The sequence below is a fragment of the Nansenia antarctica genome (assembly GCF_963989245.1).
Source record: "Nansenia antarctica genome assembly, chromosome: 5".
Lineage (NCBI taxonomy): Eukaryota > Metazoa > Chordata > Actinopteri > Argentiniformes > Microstomatidae > Nansenia > Nansenia antarctica.
The window spans coordinates 64242177-64258426 of NC_137690.1; the positions used below are offsets into that span (position 1 = coordinate 64242177).

Here is a 16250-nt window from a genome sequence, read left to right on the forward strand (position 1 = left end):
CATTTTAGGACATCCTCAGCTCTCAACCATTAAACAAAATGCCCTCAGTTCTCTGAACAAAATGTCCCCAGTTCTCGGACCACATTTCCTCAGTTCTTAGACCAAATGCCCCCAGTTCTCAGACCAAAACCCTCAGTTCTCAGACCAAATGCCCCCAGGTCTCAGACCAAACACACTCAGTTCTCAGACTAAACAACCTTACATCAAACACCCTCTGTTAGTTCTCGTTGTTGTTCCTTGTAACTCTCAACAGTTGTCTTTCTTTCAGATGACTAACCAAATATCTGTGTAAAGATAGAAAAGTGCAAATTAATGTTTAGTCTAAGTCTGAGGGCCGGTTTCACAGACAAGGCTTAAGCCTAGTCCTGGACTAAATCACATGGGCCGGTTTCAGAGACAAGGCTTAAGCCTAGTCCTGGACTAAATCACACTTTCAATGTAAAATCTCCATTGAAGATGCTTTTTAGTCTAGGATTAGACTTAAGCCTTGTATGTGAAACCAGCGTGTTGTAATGTATTTTGATGTTTTAGTAATAATTCTAAACTGTCTGTGATAGGAGTGCATCGCCCACCATCTGCTCATCATAGTACTCTTGATTTAGCTGCACTTCTATCCTCCTACATATACTCTGAAGTAGTAGTCATAGGTGATTTTAAACTAGACTGGTTGTCTCAAATCTCAGATAAAATTCAACATCTGTGTGATGTCTTACAACTATAACAATTAATCTAAAAAACACAATCTAACTTGAAGTCCAGATGAATCCACTCTGCTAGACATCATCCTAACAAATAGGCCGTACAAATATATAGCTAGTGGTGTTTTTGCAAACTACATCACTGTCCAGTAGACTGTATTGGAGGTGAAAGGATAAGCAAATCTGCTCCATGCTTCCTTACACAAATATATTTTAAACATTTTAGTGAGCAAGTTTTTATTTTTTTACATAATCTTTAATCTTATCAACTGCATACCTGACCCTCCGATTTGGCTCTAAAACATTTTTTATCTATATTTACATCTTTGGCAGACAATCTTTAAAGACAAACCTTTAAATACCTTAGAATTAAGAACAGAACTAATCCTTGGTATTCCACAACACGTTCATATCTCTTTTTGTTGGGAAACCAGGCCTGGGCCAAAGCTAGAAAAGCAGACTCAGTAGCTGATTGGCAGATTTTCAGCCAACTGAAAAATAGATGCACCAATTAAGAAAGCTAAATTAAGCTACTTCCTCAGTGCTCGGTCAACTCCCAGCTAAGAACCTTTTTATCTTCCCATTCTACTCTAAATATGCACCAATCTGGCTTTAGACATGGTCATAGCACAGTCTCAGCTGGTACACTTGTTTTAGATGATGATACAATTGCGTCGATCAGAAGAAAAAAAACAACTAACTTATTTATAGATCTCTCCCAGGCATTTGATATGGTAGACCATTACCTACTCATTGAGAGTTTATCTGAAATAGGCCTGGATTAGGCTTCATAGATGGTTTGAAAATGATTTAATGGACAGAACTCAGTGCATCTTAACTGATGGTGTTAAATCAGGTTTTCTTCTGGACATAACAAGATAAGGGTGCTCCACAAGGACCAGTTCTTGGTCCGGGTCTTACTAACTATTTACATCAATAATAATGGATTATCTGTCAATAATTGTAACATAAACAACCTCAAGTAATCTAAACCTAAAGTTGGTGACACTATTGTATCTGCTATTTCACCTTCTGTTTATTTATCATCCATAAAATAGTGATCGCAAAAGATGCAATTTTGAACCCTGCCAATACTGTTGCTGGACTTGATGCAGCGTCTCTAGCGAACAGGGAACATGGAGATTTTGCCCACTGCTGTCAGGACTGCAGAATCGCTACCTATCTTCTGCCGTAGATTGAAGACCCATCTCTCTCTGTCCATCCTAAAGACCACCTCCTCCCCACTATCCCCCCTATACTGTTTCTCTACTATCAAATAAATAAATAAAACAAGTATTCCTTCTTCTAGCAACTGTAACTGGTAACTGCCAACAGCCCCTGGTCATAGCATAGATTATATTTTCTTACGATGACTGATGGATAGATGATTCACTTACTTAGACTTGTATTTGTTATAAGTCACTTTGGATAAAGGTGTCTGCTAAATGCCAGAAATTATATATCATAATATGATATTTTCCTTTTTCTTTCTTTCTTTCTTTTTTAAATTGGCAAATGCTCGTACCTATGACACCCCTCAAATGTGAGTTTCTCCGAACCAAGCATTATATTTGGCACAATACTGTGTACTGGGCTGATAATGGAATACACACAGGAGCACCGCCACATTCACAAGTCAAGGCGGTGATCAAGGAAATGAGAAAAGACTCTGGGGTCTGCTTAGTTAGTATAATAAGTTTGTTTGGGTGGTAGAGTCTGAACCCTGAGCACATTTGGGCTGAGAATTGAGGGTTGTTGTTTTAATGGTTGAGAAGTTGTGTGGGCTGAAAAATTAGGACATTTTAAAATGGAAATTTTAAGATAGGCTATTACAGATAATTATAGTTTGTGATGCTCTATTGGAAATCACCCACATATTATTAATCTTAGATATTGTACAATAAAGAGTGATTGCCAAACTGCACACCTTTATTCTGATAGATCTGTATCAATGAAGAAACTGTAAAACAAGGACAGTGTTGATTGACTACAAAAGTCAAACGTTAAATGATAAGACGGTTATGAGGTAAGGAAGAGAGACATACTGTTGAGTGATAAATGTCAGATTTAAAGATTGTGTAAAATGTTTAACTGTACATTTGCTATGATGCTACACGACCAATACTGATAAACAAACTTGCAGGTCAACGTCCATGCACTCCCTTGAAAGTATAAGAAATTATTTTCAAAAAGTTGGAAAGAAGTAAACTATTGCTTTAACCATACTCCATTGATGTTCTCTAGAGACCACTGTAACAAGCTTTTCAGTTGGAAAGAACATTTTGGCCAGATACATAATTACAAGTAGAATTTTCATGTATAAATTACTACCGTATATTACAATCGATTGTCTGCAATTTCAGATCTCGTTCCTGTGAAGAAAGCATACTTAATGTTTACCATATTAATGCCTATAGATTTTCTAAAGAAAAGATCAACTGACTGAATATACTGCTGATATAACAAACAGAAAACAAACATTTAAAAGGACTCAAATGAATGCAATGGAGATGGAACTAACTAACTATGAAATGCATAAGTAATGATAATTTATTCCATACTGTAGTCTACCCTAGCTTTTAATAGAATTGTTTTATTAATGAACAATCCAGCATGGGTTGAGATGATAAATGAGGGCAACCTAAGTAAGAAAAACTCAGAACAGAACTTCTTCTCTTTGTGTTACACCTCTGTATAGGTGCTGGCCCCCTCCTAAAGAAGGCACTGTGGATGCTTCAACATCTCGTAACCAGCCAGCATCCTGGTCTTGACTCACAGATTATTGGTTTACTAACCCACCCTAATCATTGACTTGTGCCACTGAGGCCTCTTTCACACCGGCAGTTCCGAACGCCGGTTCGCGTTCGCGTACCGAAACCTCCGAACGTTGACGCTGTCTGGCGAACGATACACTGGTATGAACGCGGGCTCGTTCGCCAGACAGCGCCAACGTTCGGAGGTTTCGGTACGCGAACGCGAACCGGCGTTCGGAACTGCCGGTGTGTAAGCCCTATCAGTGACTTCATATGATATCTCTTAATAATATACATGTCTTTCCATTTTGTCCAAATGAACTTGTGCAGTCAAACTGCTGCTAAAGATAGAGGTAGCTAACCCAGTACACAATGTTGAACAACAAAAAAGAAGTCGGAAAGAAAACTCTAGCATAGGCATCCAGCTCTCTGATGTCTATGTGAATGCGTCCTTTCCTCCATCCGCCCCCCTTGCACTCCTCGTAGCAGCAAAAGAAGCTCTGGCAGTCCTTCCCGTCCAGACATTCATATACACAGGTGTCCTCAAAGTCCTGCCAGTACATGGCGTTGTTCAACATCATCACAGTTGTCGGGGATGGCCCCACGTCCAGCACTGAATAGGCCTGCAGAAAGGCAAGAAGGAGGCCTCATTAGAAATGACAAGAAGAGAAAGAGAGAGAGAGAGAGGGGGTGGTGGGGGGGTGTAAACAGATACCGAAAGAAATACACAGATAGACAAGCCAGGCTGGAGACAGATAAGGAGAGAGTGAAGACAGAAAGAGAACTAATACGTTTGAGTGGAACTGTGCTGTCATGCATAAAAGCTTCACAGCAGGCGGGAATCCTCCCATAACCAGCAGGAAGCTGTCATAGGCAGCAGGAAGCTGTCATAGGCAGACATGAGATGACACCCTTAGCTGAGTGATTTCTTAGGGCTTGGACTCGCTCACAAGCTTGACATTAGAACATGACATAACATGGCATTATGAAACAATAACACAATATGGCACGGCAACTGTGACCAGTTTAGAGGATGTACCATGAGGCCTACTGTGAGGCCGACGGCTGTAAGGTCACAGCATTACTTGTTTGGTCTATTTGGTTAAGACCCCTATTACATCAGATGCACAGTGCATGTTAAGGAGAATGTGGACAAAAGCTTACCAATCTCTGAGTCTTGTTGAAAGTAGGCTTTCGTGCCCTGTATGTGTAGTAGTTAAGGGTGGCATATTCCATCATCGCCGCAAAGACGAATAAGAAACAAACAGTAACGAAAAGGTCCATAGCTGTGACATAGGAGACTCTGGGTAAGGAAGTCCTGGCCACTGAGCTGAGGGTGGTCATTGTCAACACCGTGGTGATACCTGAAAGGAGACAGAACAATCAATACTGTACAATATTGAATGCAGAAGATATAGCTTACAGTAAAACATATATTTAAATAGATAACTAGTTTGATAACGCTCTTGGAAAGGTTTTCTGAGCATTGAGTAATTTTGTAATTCTTTTTTCATTTGGTGTCTCTCAGGGTATGTTATATCTCTAGGGTTTTTGTGAAATAAATGGACGTTTATATCAATAAATTATCACTACTCAAACATATTGAAAAGTGAGCAGAATGAATCCTCTGAGATTTCTCATGTTGTGCCTGCAGAGGCCTTTGATATAAAGTTCTGGGTGAAACACACACACACACACACGCACGCACTCACGCACGCACGCACGCACGCACACGCACACACGCACACACCCACGCACACTCTTTCATGCACATCTCCAGAATGCCTCTCATGAGATGGCTGAGCGCTGTTTTCTAGCGGTTACCATGGAGACAAGAAGGCCCATCTATTTTGAGCTGGTAGTTCATACTCAATTCCCCTTCCTTCAGACTCTGCTGGCCACAGTCATTATCCTACCTTTACCATTACCATTTCCTACCTTTTTTACCATTACCTTTTTCTACATATCCTGTACTTTACAACTTACGTAAAACCTTAAAACAATATTTAAAACAAAATGTAAAGTAGAGAATGCTATTTGAATTGTAAAAGGAATCTAGATTCAACAACAAAAATACTAACAAAAAAAGATTCTATAGCCAAAGCAACATTTGTTTTCAGGATACACATACAGTATGTCACTGAAGTGAGCATAGAGCCCAGTCCATCCATCATGGGGGCACTGGCTCTTTGGGATTGTCACAAGGAATACGCTGGCGAGCCTGTCACGACAGTAACCCTGAGGGGACATGTCAGCACCTGCCTACACCGTCTCTACACCCACACCTACTCCTTAGCCCCCACCCGCCCCACCCCCACCACCACATCCTGACATTTCTCTTGCCAGAACTTCCTTATCACACCTCTTCCTTTCAGCTCTCTATCGATCAGGGGAGGACTGAAGGGCAAGGGGGTGTGCACATAAATAGAGACTAATTGATTTCTTTTGTGAAATAGAATATGATTTTTATCTTAATACCACAGACAGTATTACCTGTTGAAAGAGACAAACATGTTGGTGGCTTATCTTTGATTGTGTCCTAACAGGTGTTTGTCATCAACTCTAAAGGCTGTCTTTAACTTCAGTCTGTTTTGTAATTACATTTGGTGGCTTTTTATTCCATTATGAAGTATCCTACACATATCAAACTTGTATCCCAAAAATGTTAAACATGGAAGTTAGTTAATGGCACTTTGTTAGTGATGATGCTGTAATACTGACCACTGTAAATAGAAGGCATAAAACCATGAAGGGAAAAACCATGAATTGACCAAGCTCCTCGAACGACAGAATGAAACTGGAGGATGTTTATCCATTGTTCTTACCTCAAACCAAACTGGAAATCACCTTCAACAATATGATCCACAGGACAGCACATGAACTAACGGCAGGCATGCAGTGGAGGAGGAAAATCATAAATGGATCACAAACTAACTAAAACTTAAAAAGGCATAACATGTACAGTACGTACAATAAAACAGTAAACAACAGTAAAACAAATATACACTGACATAAACATACACACACAAATTACGTTTTAATATTCACTTGGCTATTCAGTTCCAGTTTTAATGTTTATTCATTAATGTATTAATTAATAAATGTTTATATATTTACATTTCACACATAGTCATGTGAAACAATTAGGACACCCCATTACATATTTAGTTAGATTTAAAGAAATATGGACACATCAATATTTGATCTTCTTTCAAGCAATATCTATAGATAGAGGTGATTGAACCAAAAACAATGAAAATGTAACTTTGTTATAATTTATTTAACAATAAATGAACAAAGGTGCCAATTCCTACTGAGGAGAACATTGCCCTGAAAGAGAAATAATTCCCTAAAAGCTGGTGTTGCCCCCTTTGGTTTAAATAACCTCAATTAGATGTTTCCTATAACTGTCTACCAGTCTCTGACATCGACTGGGAGAACGTTTTTCCTACTCCTCCATGTAGAATTCTTTCAGCTGTGTGATATTTGATGGGTGTCTTGCATGCACAGCCCATTTCAAATCACCCCACAGCATCAATATGATTAAGATTCTGGCTATGACTTAGTCTTAGGCCATTCCAGAACTGTAATTTCTAATTTCTTTATTTTGAGCCATTCCCTGGTGGATTTGCTGGAATATTTTGGGTCATTGTCATGTTGCATGGTCCACTTCCGCTTCAGCTTCAGTAATTTTTGGACAGATGGTCTCAAGTTTTCCTTAAGCATCCTCTGATACAATAAAGAATTCATAGAGGATTCTATGATGGTGAGCTGACCAGGCCCTGCTGCAGCAAAGCAGCCCCAAACCATGACATTTCCACCCCCATGTTTCACAGTTGGTATGAGTTTCTTGTGCTCAAACGTTGTCTTTAGGATTGTTGGCGACTTCTTAAAGCATCTTGCGGTCTGCTCTTGGGCTTGCTAGGAATGGCCTGACCTGGCCATGTTCGCAGTTGTTTTACATTTTCTTGACTTCAAATTATTTTCTGGACAGTGGAATGGCTAATGTCTAGTTTGGAGATCTTTTTAAATCCCTTCCCAGACTCATATACGCATATACAACTGTTTTTCTGAAGGCCTGAGAGAGCTCTTTTGATACCACTCACTTCAACAATCAAAAGCAAACCAAACTAAATGTCTGAGGTTTAAAGACAAGCTCCTCCAAAATCCTCTCTAACAATGTTATAATCATATGCACCTGATGTGGTTAAAAACATTTTAGCCATTTTAAGTAGTAATAAATGGGTATCCTAACTTTTTAATCACAAGAAAATTGCATTTCTATTAATTACATTTTACAAGTAATATAAAAATATCATAATTCTGTTTTATTTGTTTAGTTATATTACCTCCATCTCTCAATATTGTTAAAATGAAGATCAAATGGCCATATGTTTAATGTTGAAAAAGCCAAAGGTTTTCTATATTTCTCACATGACTCTCTAACATTTATTTTGAGTTATAAGTATAAGTATATTTGAGTTATAAGTACAGCACAGGAGTGTAAACAAATGTACATTAACATTCCCTGGGCAGGCATGATTAAACCCTCACATATATAATCTTTATATCAGTGTACAGTATGTCATCATGCTACCTAGCGTAGTCCTGGCGGGGGTGGCATCACTCTTGATCCAGAAGGACACCCAGGAGAGCACCACAGTCAGGATGCAGGGGATGTAGGTCTGGATGGTGAAGTAGCCCATTCTTCTACTCAGGTCAAAGTACACAGTCATGACCACATAATCACCTGGCAGTCATGAGAGAGAGAGAGAGAGAGAGAGAGAGAGAGAGAGAGAGAGAGAGAGAGAGAGAGAGAGAGAGATAGAGAGTCTCTCATTGTCCCTCATTACTTCCTACGACGCTGCACCTACTAGTTTCCTGGTGAAAGGAGAGGGAAAACTGCAACTCTACGTTTTTCAGAGTTTGTTGAGATGTAAATTAATTATGGATATTTTTAGCCTAGGATCTAATCGTCATGCAGTGATGTAGCCTGAGAGTAAAGCAAAGTGAAAATAGATGAGAAATGTCTAATTTCCTTGAACAGCAAGAGGCAGATCTGAAGTTAACTGAGGCTTTAATGGTGCTCAACAGAAAACTTGTTTCATCAAGTCGTAATAATATAATAATATAAATATATAGTGATTCACACTTCGAATGTATAATTAATAAGATCACCTGACCTTTTGAGACTGAATCACTTTTCAATATGGAGATGAAATCAATGTTCTCCAAATATAAAACAATTCAGCATGAACAAAGGCATACTCACTGTACTAAAATAGGGTTAATTCAGGGTAATTATTCCTCCAGGTCTCATACATAGTGTGTCAATTTATTTACCCTTAAAATATGCATTAATCCTCAATGGTGTCATGCATATATATATATTAAAAATGTATTGCAAAGTCATTCAGTAACTGCAGTCATGAATATAATCAGATACTTGTTCGGAAAACAAGAGATTAATCACATAAAATTATTGTTGAAAATAAATCACTGTCAAAAGCAATAGGCTTATAACGACATTCTATGACTGGACAAAATCAAATTGAATAATTAAATCCTTTAAATGTTTAATCTGGATGATTTATAGAAGTCTGTTTGCCTTTATAAGAGGAGAATACAAACTAGAACAACATTTTCAACACAGAAACAATGCGTTAAATGTCACAGTGCATTAGAAGCTCTATGGTTGCCTATGCCTATATTAGAGCAACATTCTGTATGATGAAGTCGACTACCACAGCCTAAATGCAATCTCCACTTATCTATGTGGTTCTATTATCTATTATCTCCACTATCCTGCCATTTCTCCTCTTTGTCACAAAAAGGGAATATAGAGAGGATCATGCCACCTTCATTGAAGCCACTGCCATTGCTCTAAAGAATTTTAAAGAACTGCAAAACATAACCTAAAGTAGAAGCAATGCAAACACAACCTAAAGTAGAAGCAATGCAACACACCTTCAAGACACAAGCTGGTAGACCCTGTTTTCACACAGTGCTAGGTGACAGTATAATTCTATACATGTCACAAGCTACTACATTGAGCTATATCAAGTCATAATACAATGGGGCGCTTTCCTGCTGACATCAATAACAACAAAAACCTGCCAAAGCTACCTGTTGTCATTGCCTCTTCCAAATGTCCACCCTCCCATGAGATAAACCCACATTGGTATTGGCAAATTTGATGCAAATTTGATTTGATTTGCTGTTGTTGTTGATGTCTGAGCAGAGTTGCCCTGTTTTGTATGAGTATGTTGTATTGCTGAGTCGACAGTACCTTCTCAAGAAGAAACAAACTGAAACCAGGTTTTGTGTTATGGATCAAAATGTTTACAATTACCTGCAGTTGTTTTGAGCACGCCAGTGGTGTTTCGTAAACCCATGAAGTCAAACTGGTAGAGTCGCCAGTACTTTTGGTCAGAGGTTTCTACAGAGTTCTTTCTCCATTTGAAAATCATTTCGTCTCGGGGGTAACCATCTGTAATCAAAGAAACTGTGACCACGGGACTGCAAAGCAGCTTACTATAAACCTATGCTCCAATGCCTTACAGTACCAATGTCTTACAGTACCAATGTCTTACCGTAAACAATCCCATATATAGCCCACAGAGGTAGAAAGCAGAGGCAAAGAGAGGCAGGGTTTCATTTATATTTACATTTACATTGTTGGCATTTAGCAGACGCCTTATTCCAAAGCGACTCGTTTCATAGAAGCTATGAGTATAGTATTAGTATAGTATTCCTTGATGGGTGGTCGATCTCTGCTGGGTTGGGGCTGTAGCTTGCAATGTAAGATCCAGGAGCAGAGGTGAGACAAGACGAGGGAATGATGGTGAAAGTCAAAATAACTCCTTTACAAAAGAATAATCCACAGGATGATACAGAGGAGCACTTCAGAAAATAATTTGAAAAAAAGTCATAGACTAGAGATTGGTAACAGAGGCTATCGTGGCAAAGAATCCAAGCTACAGCACAGATGCAACATAAACACTCCTCTCTTAAGGAGAGTTCTAATGAGCTGGGAATACACCTGTGTGTTAATTAGTCCAGTGATAAGATGGAACCATGACTGCAAAATCATTGGTAAGGCTGTGTCTAGAGTGACAAGCCATCACTGGCTGGGCCTGAGCATGTGAAATGGAGAACGGAGGAATCTGTAGCTCCATCTCAGAATTTCCTCTGGGGCCTCTAAACCATGTTTGAAAGGGGAAGATTATACTGAACTTAGGGCTAGGCTACACGGTGCCGGATTTGGCTGAAACGGTCGATGATTTGATACCGTTTGCGCCTCACGGCCACATGACTCATGACCGATTTCGAGAGCTGAGACGGTGAAGTGACGAAAACTCTGTGAGGGTGTTTCCGTATCATATTTGGTGTTGTGTGGTCGGCGATACGGCAGCGTGTGTTGATAACGAGGATGCAGACACCCACGTCAGCGTGACCCTTCTCCGGAAAAACCAGATGAAAATAAACAAAGCACTTCAGCTTTCTTTGACTACCAGTGGTTTATTCAACATGGACATCAGAATACAGCCGTGTGTGAACGTGTTGCTGCTTCTGTCTTCTACATTGCATAGTGTTACTACTCACTACCTTCGCAAGAGGCGAGCTAGTATTGCAAATGACAGCATTTTATCATTATGACACGTCTGTATGGTGTAAGTCGTGGCTAACTACTATCTCAATGTCCACACTTGTACACGACTTAGAACGCATGGCCAATACTCTGGTGAAGTGCAGCAAAGAACACCATGACAACGAAGATAAGGGTATTTTAGCTTCTTTTTGCATGATCAAATGTTTGTATTCTATGCATGTGTACGCGTGCAAGTAGCGTGACTAAGGTGATCAGTCACTAAGGTGATCAGTCACTAAGGGGAATGGTGGAGAATGTATTTTATTGTGGTTATTTACTACTGTTCAGCACTTGAAGTTACATTCAATGCATGACTTGTGCTATATAAATCAAGTTTGATTGATTGATATGCGCATTGTGCTTCAGTAGGCTATGTATCATAGTTATTTTCACACAACGACAAACATGTGATACATGTTCCAGTTTTATTCTTTGAACAACAGATTAGCAAACGTTAAATTACACAGATTAATACCACATACATGCCATATTTTACGTATCGGATGAAGACGTAATGTAAGTGGAGAGGAGATTGATCAGGACTGCGGCAGTTGACATTACTACCGAATGAATGAAAATTAATGAAAGCCGTTGACCAAACATTCAATGCATGACTTGGGCTATAAATAGCCTACACTTGATGAACCAGTGCTGTGATATTATTGACCGTCTTAGAAACATCTTAGCAAGAGGCACTTCAACAATTATCATAACGTTTATTATGCATCGGCTCTTTTTATACAACCTAAAGTTACACAGATTATAACGCATACGTACATGCCATATCTTGGATGAAGACTTAATGTAAGTGGAGAGGAGATTGAGTTGACATTACTACCGAATTATTGAAAATTAATGAACATTTATGAATTTCTATTATTTTCCAGTACTGTTTCAAGTATACGTGAATCATTTCCTGGGTCTACCAGCACACGCATGCCCAGTGTACTTGAATACGTGGCCATGTGGCCAGAGATTCTTTTGTGCAACGGTGTGAAAACGCTTGTGTGGCTAGAGATCAGATCGGCTCCGAAGTTACGTTTTGACAATGTGTAGCCTAGCCCTTAGTAGTTCATTGACTTTGTTCTGACATAATAGTAATCATAAGATGTGTATTGAGCAGCTCTAGAGGAGGGACAGAAGTATTGTGCTTTATGTAACACTGCTGGACATCCATTACCTTCTCTACACACTGTTTTCAAGTCATGTTCTAGAACACCAAGCAAATCACTCCAACAACATCATTCACTCAAGAAAACGCTTTTCCCCCATATTGTCCACATTCAGTTCAACATAATGTTATTGCAGGTAAAGTTGTGCGCATCCTTAATGCACTACCCAGATTTGAATGCACTTAGTGGAGGACACTGGTAGGCCAAGCTTTGCATAAAGCTTTCATATTGGTGACTCACACATCACCTTGAGAATATCAAACACAAGCTAGAATAGTTTTTCATGCAGAAAAAAAAGAAAAGCTAGCTGCTACTCTAGAAGAGAATTACGGATGCTTTCACTTCAACATAGTACTGTACATTGCATTTGTAGATTAAATGATTCACAATATTTAAATAGATAGATATATAACATGTATAATAATATCATTAAAATCAATACCTCCATCATGTTCTTGAAATAGAGTCACTGAGAAAAGATATACAATGTCGGCTGGCTGACAATGTACTCACAGCTGGAGAAGACAAGGGGACAGGAGTGCTCATCCATTGGAAAGTTGTGGAGTTGCAGCTGGCACTCTGCATTGATGGTCAACCTACACCGTGAGTCAGAGTCAGAGAGAGACTGTGAGCAATGAGCAATGATCATTTCTCCCATACTGTGTACCCCTGCTCTGACAGAAGCCTGCTGGAACAACGGTGCTAACTAGCTACTGAGCGAGGACATGAGCTACAGTATGTGAGCCAATGGTGTGAAAGTGCACATAGGGTGTGAGGGAAGAGTTAACTCTTACTGTCGTTTTCACATGCGCCATGCTGGGCAGAAAACCGAGGGGCATGATGCATTTCACTGCTATGCCTTTTGGTGTGAATAGACTGAATCACAAGACTGTTGATTAACAAAGTGACTTAGGCTGTAAGAGGGACATGTAATGGGACACCTATTATCTTGACACGACGGGGGGGGGGGGGGGGCTGGAGATTGCAGGTAACCTTGGAACCGGGCGAGTCCTGCAAATGTTATTTCCCGGGAACGCAAACTAGTTTTAAAAAAAAGCTTCCCAGAGTATGTAGAGTAGGTCAACCCCCCCCCCCGCCACCCTTTCCCTGATAAAATGTCACTCTTGTTTATTTTGTCTTCACTAAAGTTCACAGAGAGGCACATTAACATTGGGGGGGGTTACATCCACTCTCCCGTTGTCTTAATCAGCCCAGGATGCCACTCAAGATTCTGGACACTGATGATTACCTATCCTTCATGGATCTTCTGTGATTTCTCATGGAGACAGCAAGTCTCACAACAATAATTAACCTCCCACACAATCTCCTTTAAATCCTTTAAATTAGGCGGTTGCCATGGGAATACCTCACTCAGTACTGTTAACAGCAGGGTGAGGTTTATGTCTTCAATTGAGTTAAATCCAGGAATCAAACTTTGATTTTAAAAGGAGTATATGTATGACCTGAAAAGCATGATCCTGCAGAGAGAGCAAGCTACAGGGTGTGCACTGTGCAGGTTACAGAGTATGCTAACCTGCACCGTGTGCAGGAATGGATCGGCTTGTGACTGATTAAAGGAACCATTATGAAATTGGTTATCCAGACCATTGAGATAAGATCCCCACATGCCAAGTGAACAGGTAATAATTAGGGCTGGGACTTTAATGCGTTAATTTCGATTAATTAATTCCCGAAAAAATAACGCATTAACTTTTTTAACGCATTTAAATCTCCGTTTTTTTTGGGGGGGGGGGGGGGGGGGGGTATTTGGCCAGCCCTGCCACTTCTGTCGCTTGTGAGACACGTTTCTCCCTTGGCAACATGCAAAACAAGAGGGCAGCCTTGAGCTCTGATAATGTAAACAGGCTAGTTTGTCTCAGCAACTGGTGGAAAGAGAAGAAGCAGAAGAAATAGTAGGCTTAGAGGTATCCTAGATGGTTTGTTGTTACTGTGAAGGGTACTGTTTTTCCTTGTTACCATTTTAGATGGCACTTGTGACTTTATGTTAAACTGTTGGTCTGTTTATTATTTTGACCAAGGATATTTGGGTGGGTAGGGGAGGGTGGGGAGGGTTAGTGTAACATTAGGTTAGGCACATTGTGTGATCTGTTGGTCTGTGTAGCTTAAATAAACAGGATTTTGCTGCTTTAAACTTATGTATATGTATTTTCATTGATTCACTCGTATACCAAATCCATTTGAATTGAAAACTGTTGCTTCTCGGGTCAAATATTGATATGCGATTAATTTCGATTAATTAATTACAAATCGCGTCCCACCTCTAGTAATAATACATTTGCCTACTCCCTTTGACAAGTCCTCCAAACAATCCCATGTATTGTTCTGTCCATATCGGTGCAAAGTTTGTGCAAACTGGTATTCCTTCTCAAGTTTGATTTCCTCAATAAAAGGTAAAAGGTGGCCTGTGTACATTGCGGATTGGTGTGCCTCTCCTGTCCTGCCTCCCCCGAATTCTTCAACTCTGGGTGAGGAAACTAATCTCTTTTTTCTCCAACACTAATCTCTATTCTCTCTCTCTCTCTGCTATGTCCCCACTGCCAGAGGTCACATAGTGAACTGCTGAGGACACACCTGCCAGATGACACCCTGAAGTACCTGGCCAGTGCCCTCTCTGTCTTGTTGCTGATTTCGCTGCTCAAGTGACATATTCCCTCTGTGAATTGTTTAGGCTGAATCTACACAGTCTCAACCACCCATGCTACCTGATTTATAAATAATAAATAATTTATAAATAATAAAAATACAACTGTGTGCTTTCTATGTTATGAATTCTAAATAGCTTTGCAGGATTACTCCCGACTTTTAATGATTATACAGTATGCTGTACATGTTCTATGTACATGTACATCACTTCATAGAGGGGGTTCTACTAGGAGCTTATGGGGGGTTCTACTATAACAAAAAAGGGTTCTCCTACAGGGAAGCCAAAGAGCCCTTTATGGTTCGAGACAGAACCCTTTTTGTAAAGAGTGTACACAGGCTATGTGCCCAACAGGGCAATGCAATCGAACAGACTAGGCTAAGGTTACTCAAACAAAAGAAAAAGAGAGAGTACCATGCCCCCAAAAGCCTATTTCATTAACTGTTATAGTACCCAGGTGATGCAAGTCAAACATATATTCAACAAAAACTGGAAAATGTATGAAAGTGACCACTCATTATGCAACATTTTCCCTGCTAAAGACCACCTGGATGGATCTTATTGCAAGTTGCTCTGGATAAGTTTGTCTGCTAAATTACTCAAATGTAAATGGATAATAATAAATAATAAAAAAACAGGGTTCTTTAGATGTAGAGGATGCAGTCTATGTAATAACCTTTACTGATGTCAACTCATCAGCCTACAACGTTTGTGCTCTACCATCTGGAAAGTCCCTGCGGCTTCCTGTACTGTACTTACGTACTCTACAGTACCACCCTGGTCCTATCCCCTCTGCCCCCCCGACACTGATGTCTGAACAGTGAATAATATTGAAGTAGTACTGAACAATAACAAACAGTACAAAACAGTACCTGTAATATGCAATATCAGATAAGAGAATTAAGTTGTTTCCTTTACCTCAGTGTGTAGAGTATCTTCCCGTCGTTCCATATCCGTAGAAGCTGATTGGGTGTTGTAATCCAGTGTGAGTCAGCGTTTTTGGAGTTTCTGAAGATGGTGTCAGGTACCCATATGAGCCCCACCATGTTGCTGTTCAGGGTCAGGATTTTCATTGTGCTGTTGTAGCTCAGACGGGTGTCTATCCACGACTGTGCAAAAATGATGTCAATTTGGTATTCCTGTAATTAAACAGAATGAAGCGATTTGTCCCAAAAACTCTTTGATTCACTTTCAAATTGGGAAAATGTCAACCAAAAACAGTCCAAACTATTATTTCTACGAAAACACTTTCAGTTATAATTATTATTGAAAGGTGCTGAGCATCATTTGTGTGAATGGTCTTTGTAAAAGAGG

The 16250-nt window shown here is 39.8% G+C and overlaps 1 protein-coding gene across 1 annotated transcript in view; it reads right to left on the reverse strand.

The window, feature by feature from the left end:
- Positions 1 to 3792: 3792 nt before the first annotated feature.
- Positions 3793 to 16250, reverse strand: part of LOC308159015 (gamma-aminobutyric acid receptor subunit gamma-3-like) — a gene marked incomplete at both ends in the record, with an annotated part of 37716 nt that continues 25258 nt past the window's right edge. The window contains 6 exons of the mRNA XM_080532754.1: positions 3793 to 4074; positions 4616 to 4815; positions 8049 to 8201; positions 9804 to 9941; positions 12788 to 12870; positions 15855 to 16075. Coding sequence (XP_080388880.1) covers positions 3793 to 4074; positions 4616 to 4815; positions 8049 to 8201; positions 9804 to 9941; positions 12788 to 12870; positions 15855 to 16075 — 1077 coding nt within the window. The remainder of the gene's footprint in view (positions 4075 to 4615; positions 4816 to 8048; positions 8202 to 9803; positions 9942 to 12787; positions 12871 to 15854; positions 16076 to 16250) is intronic.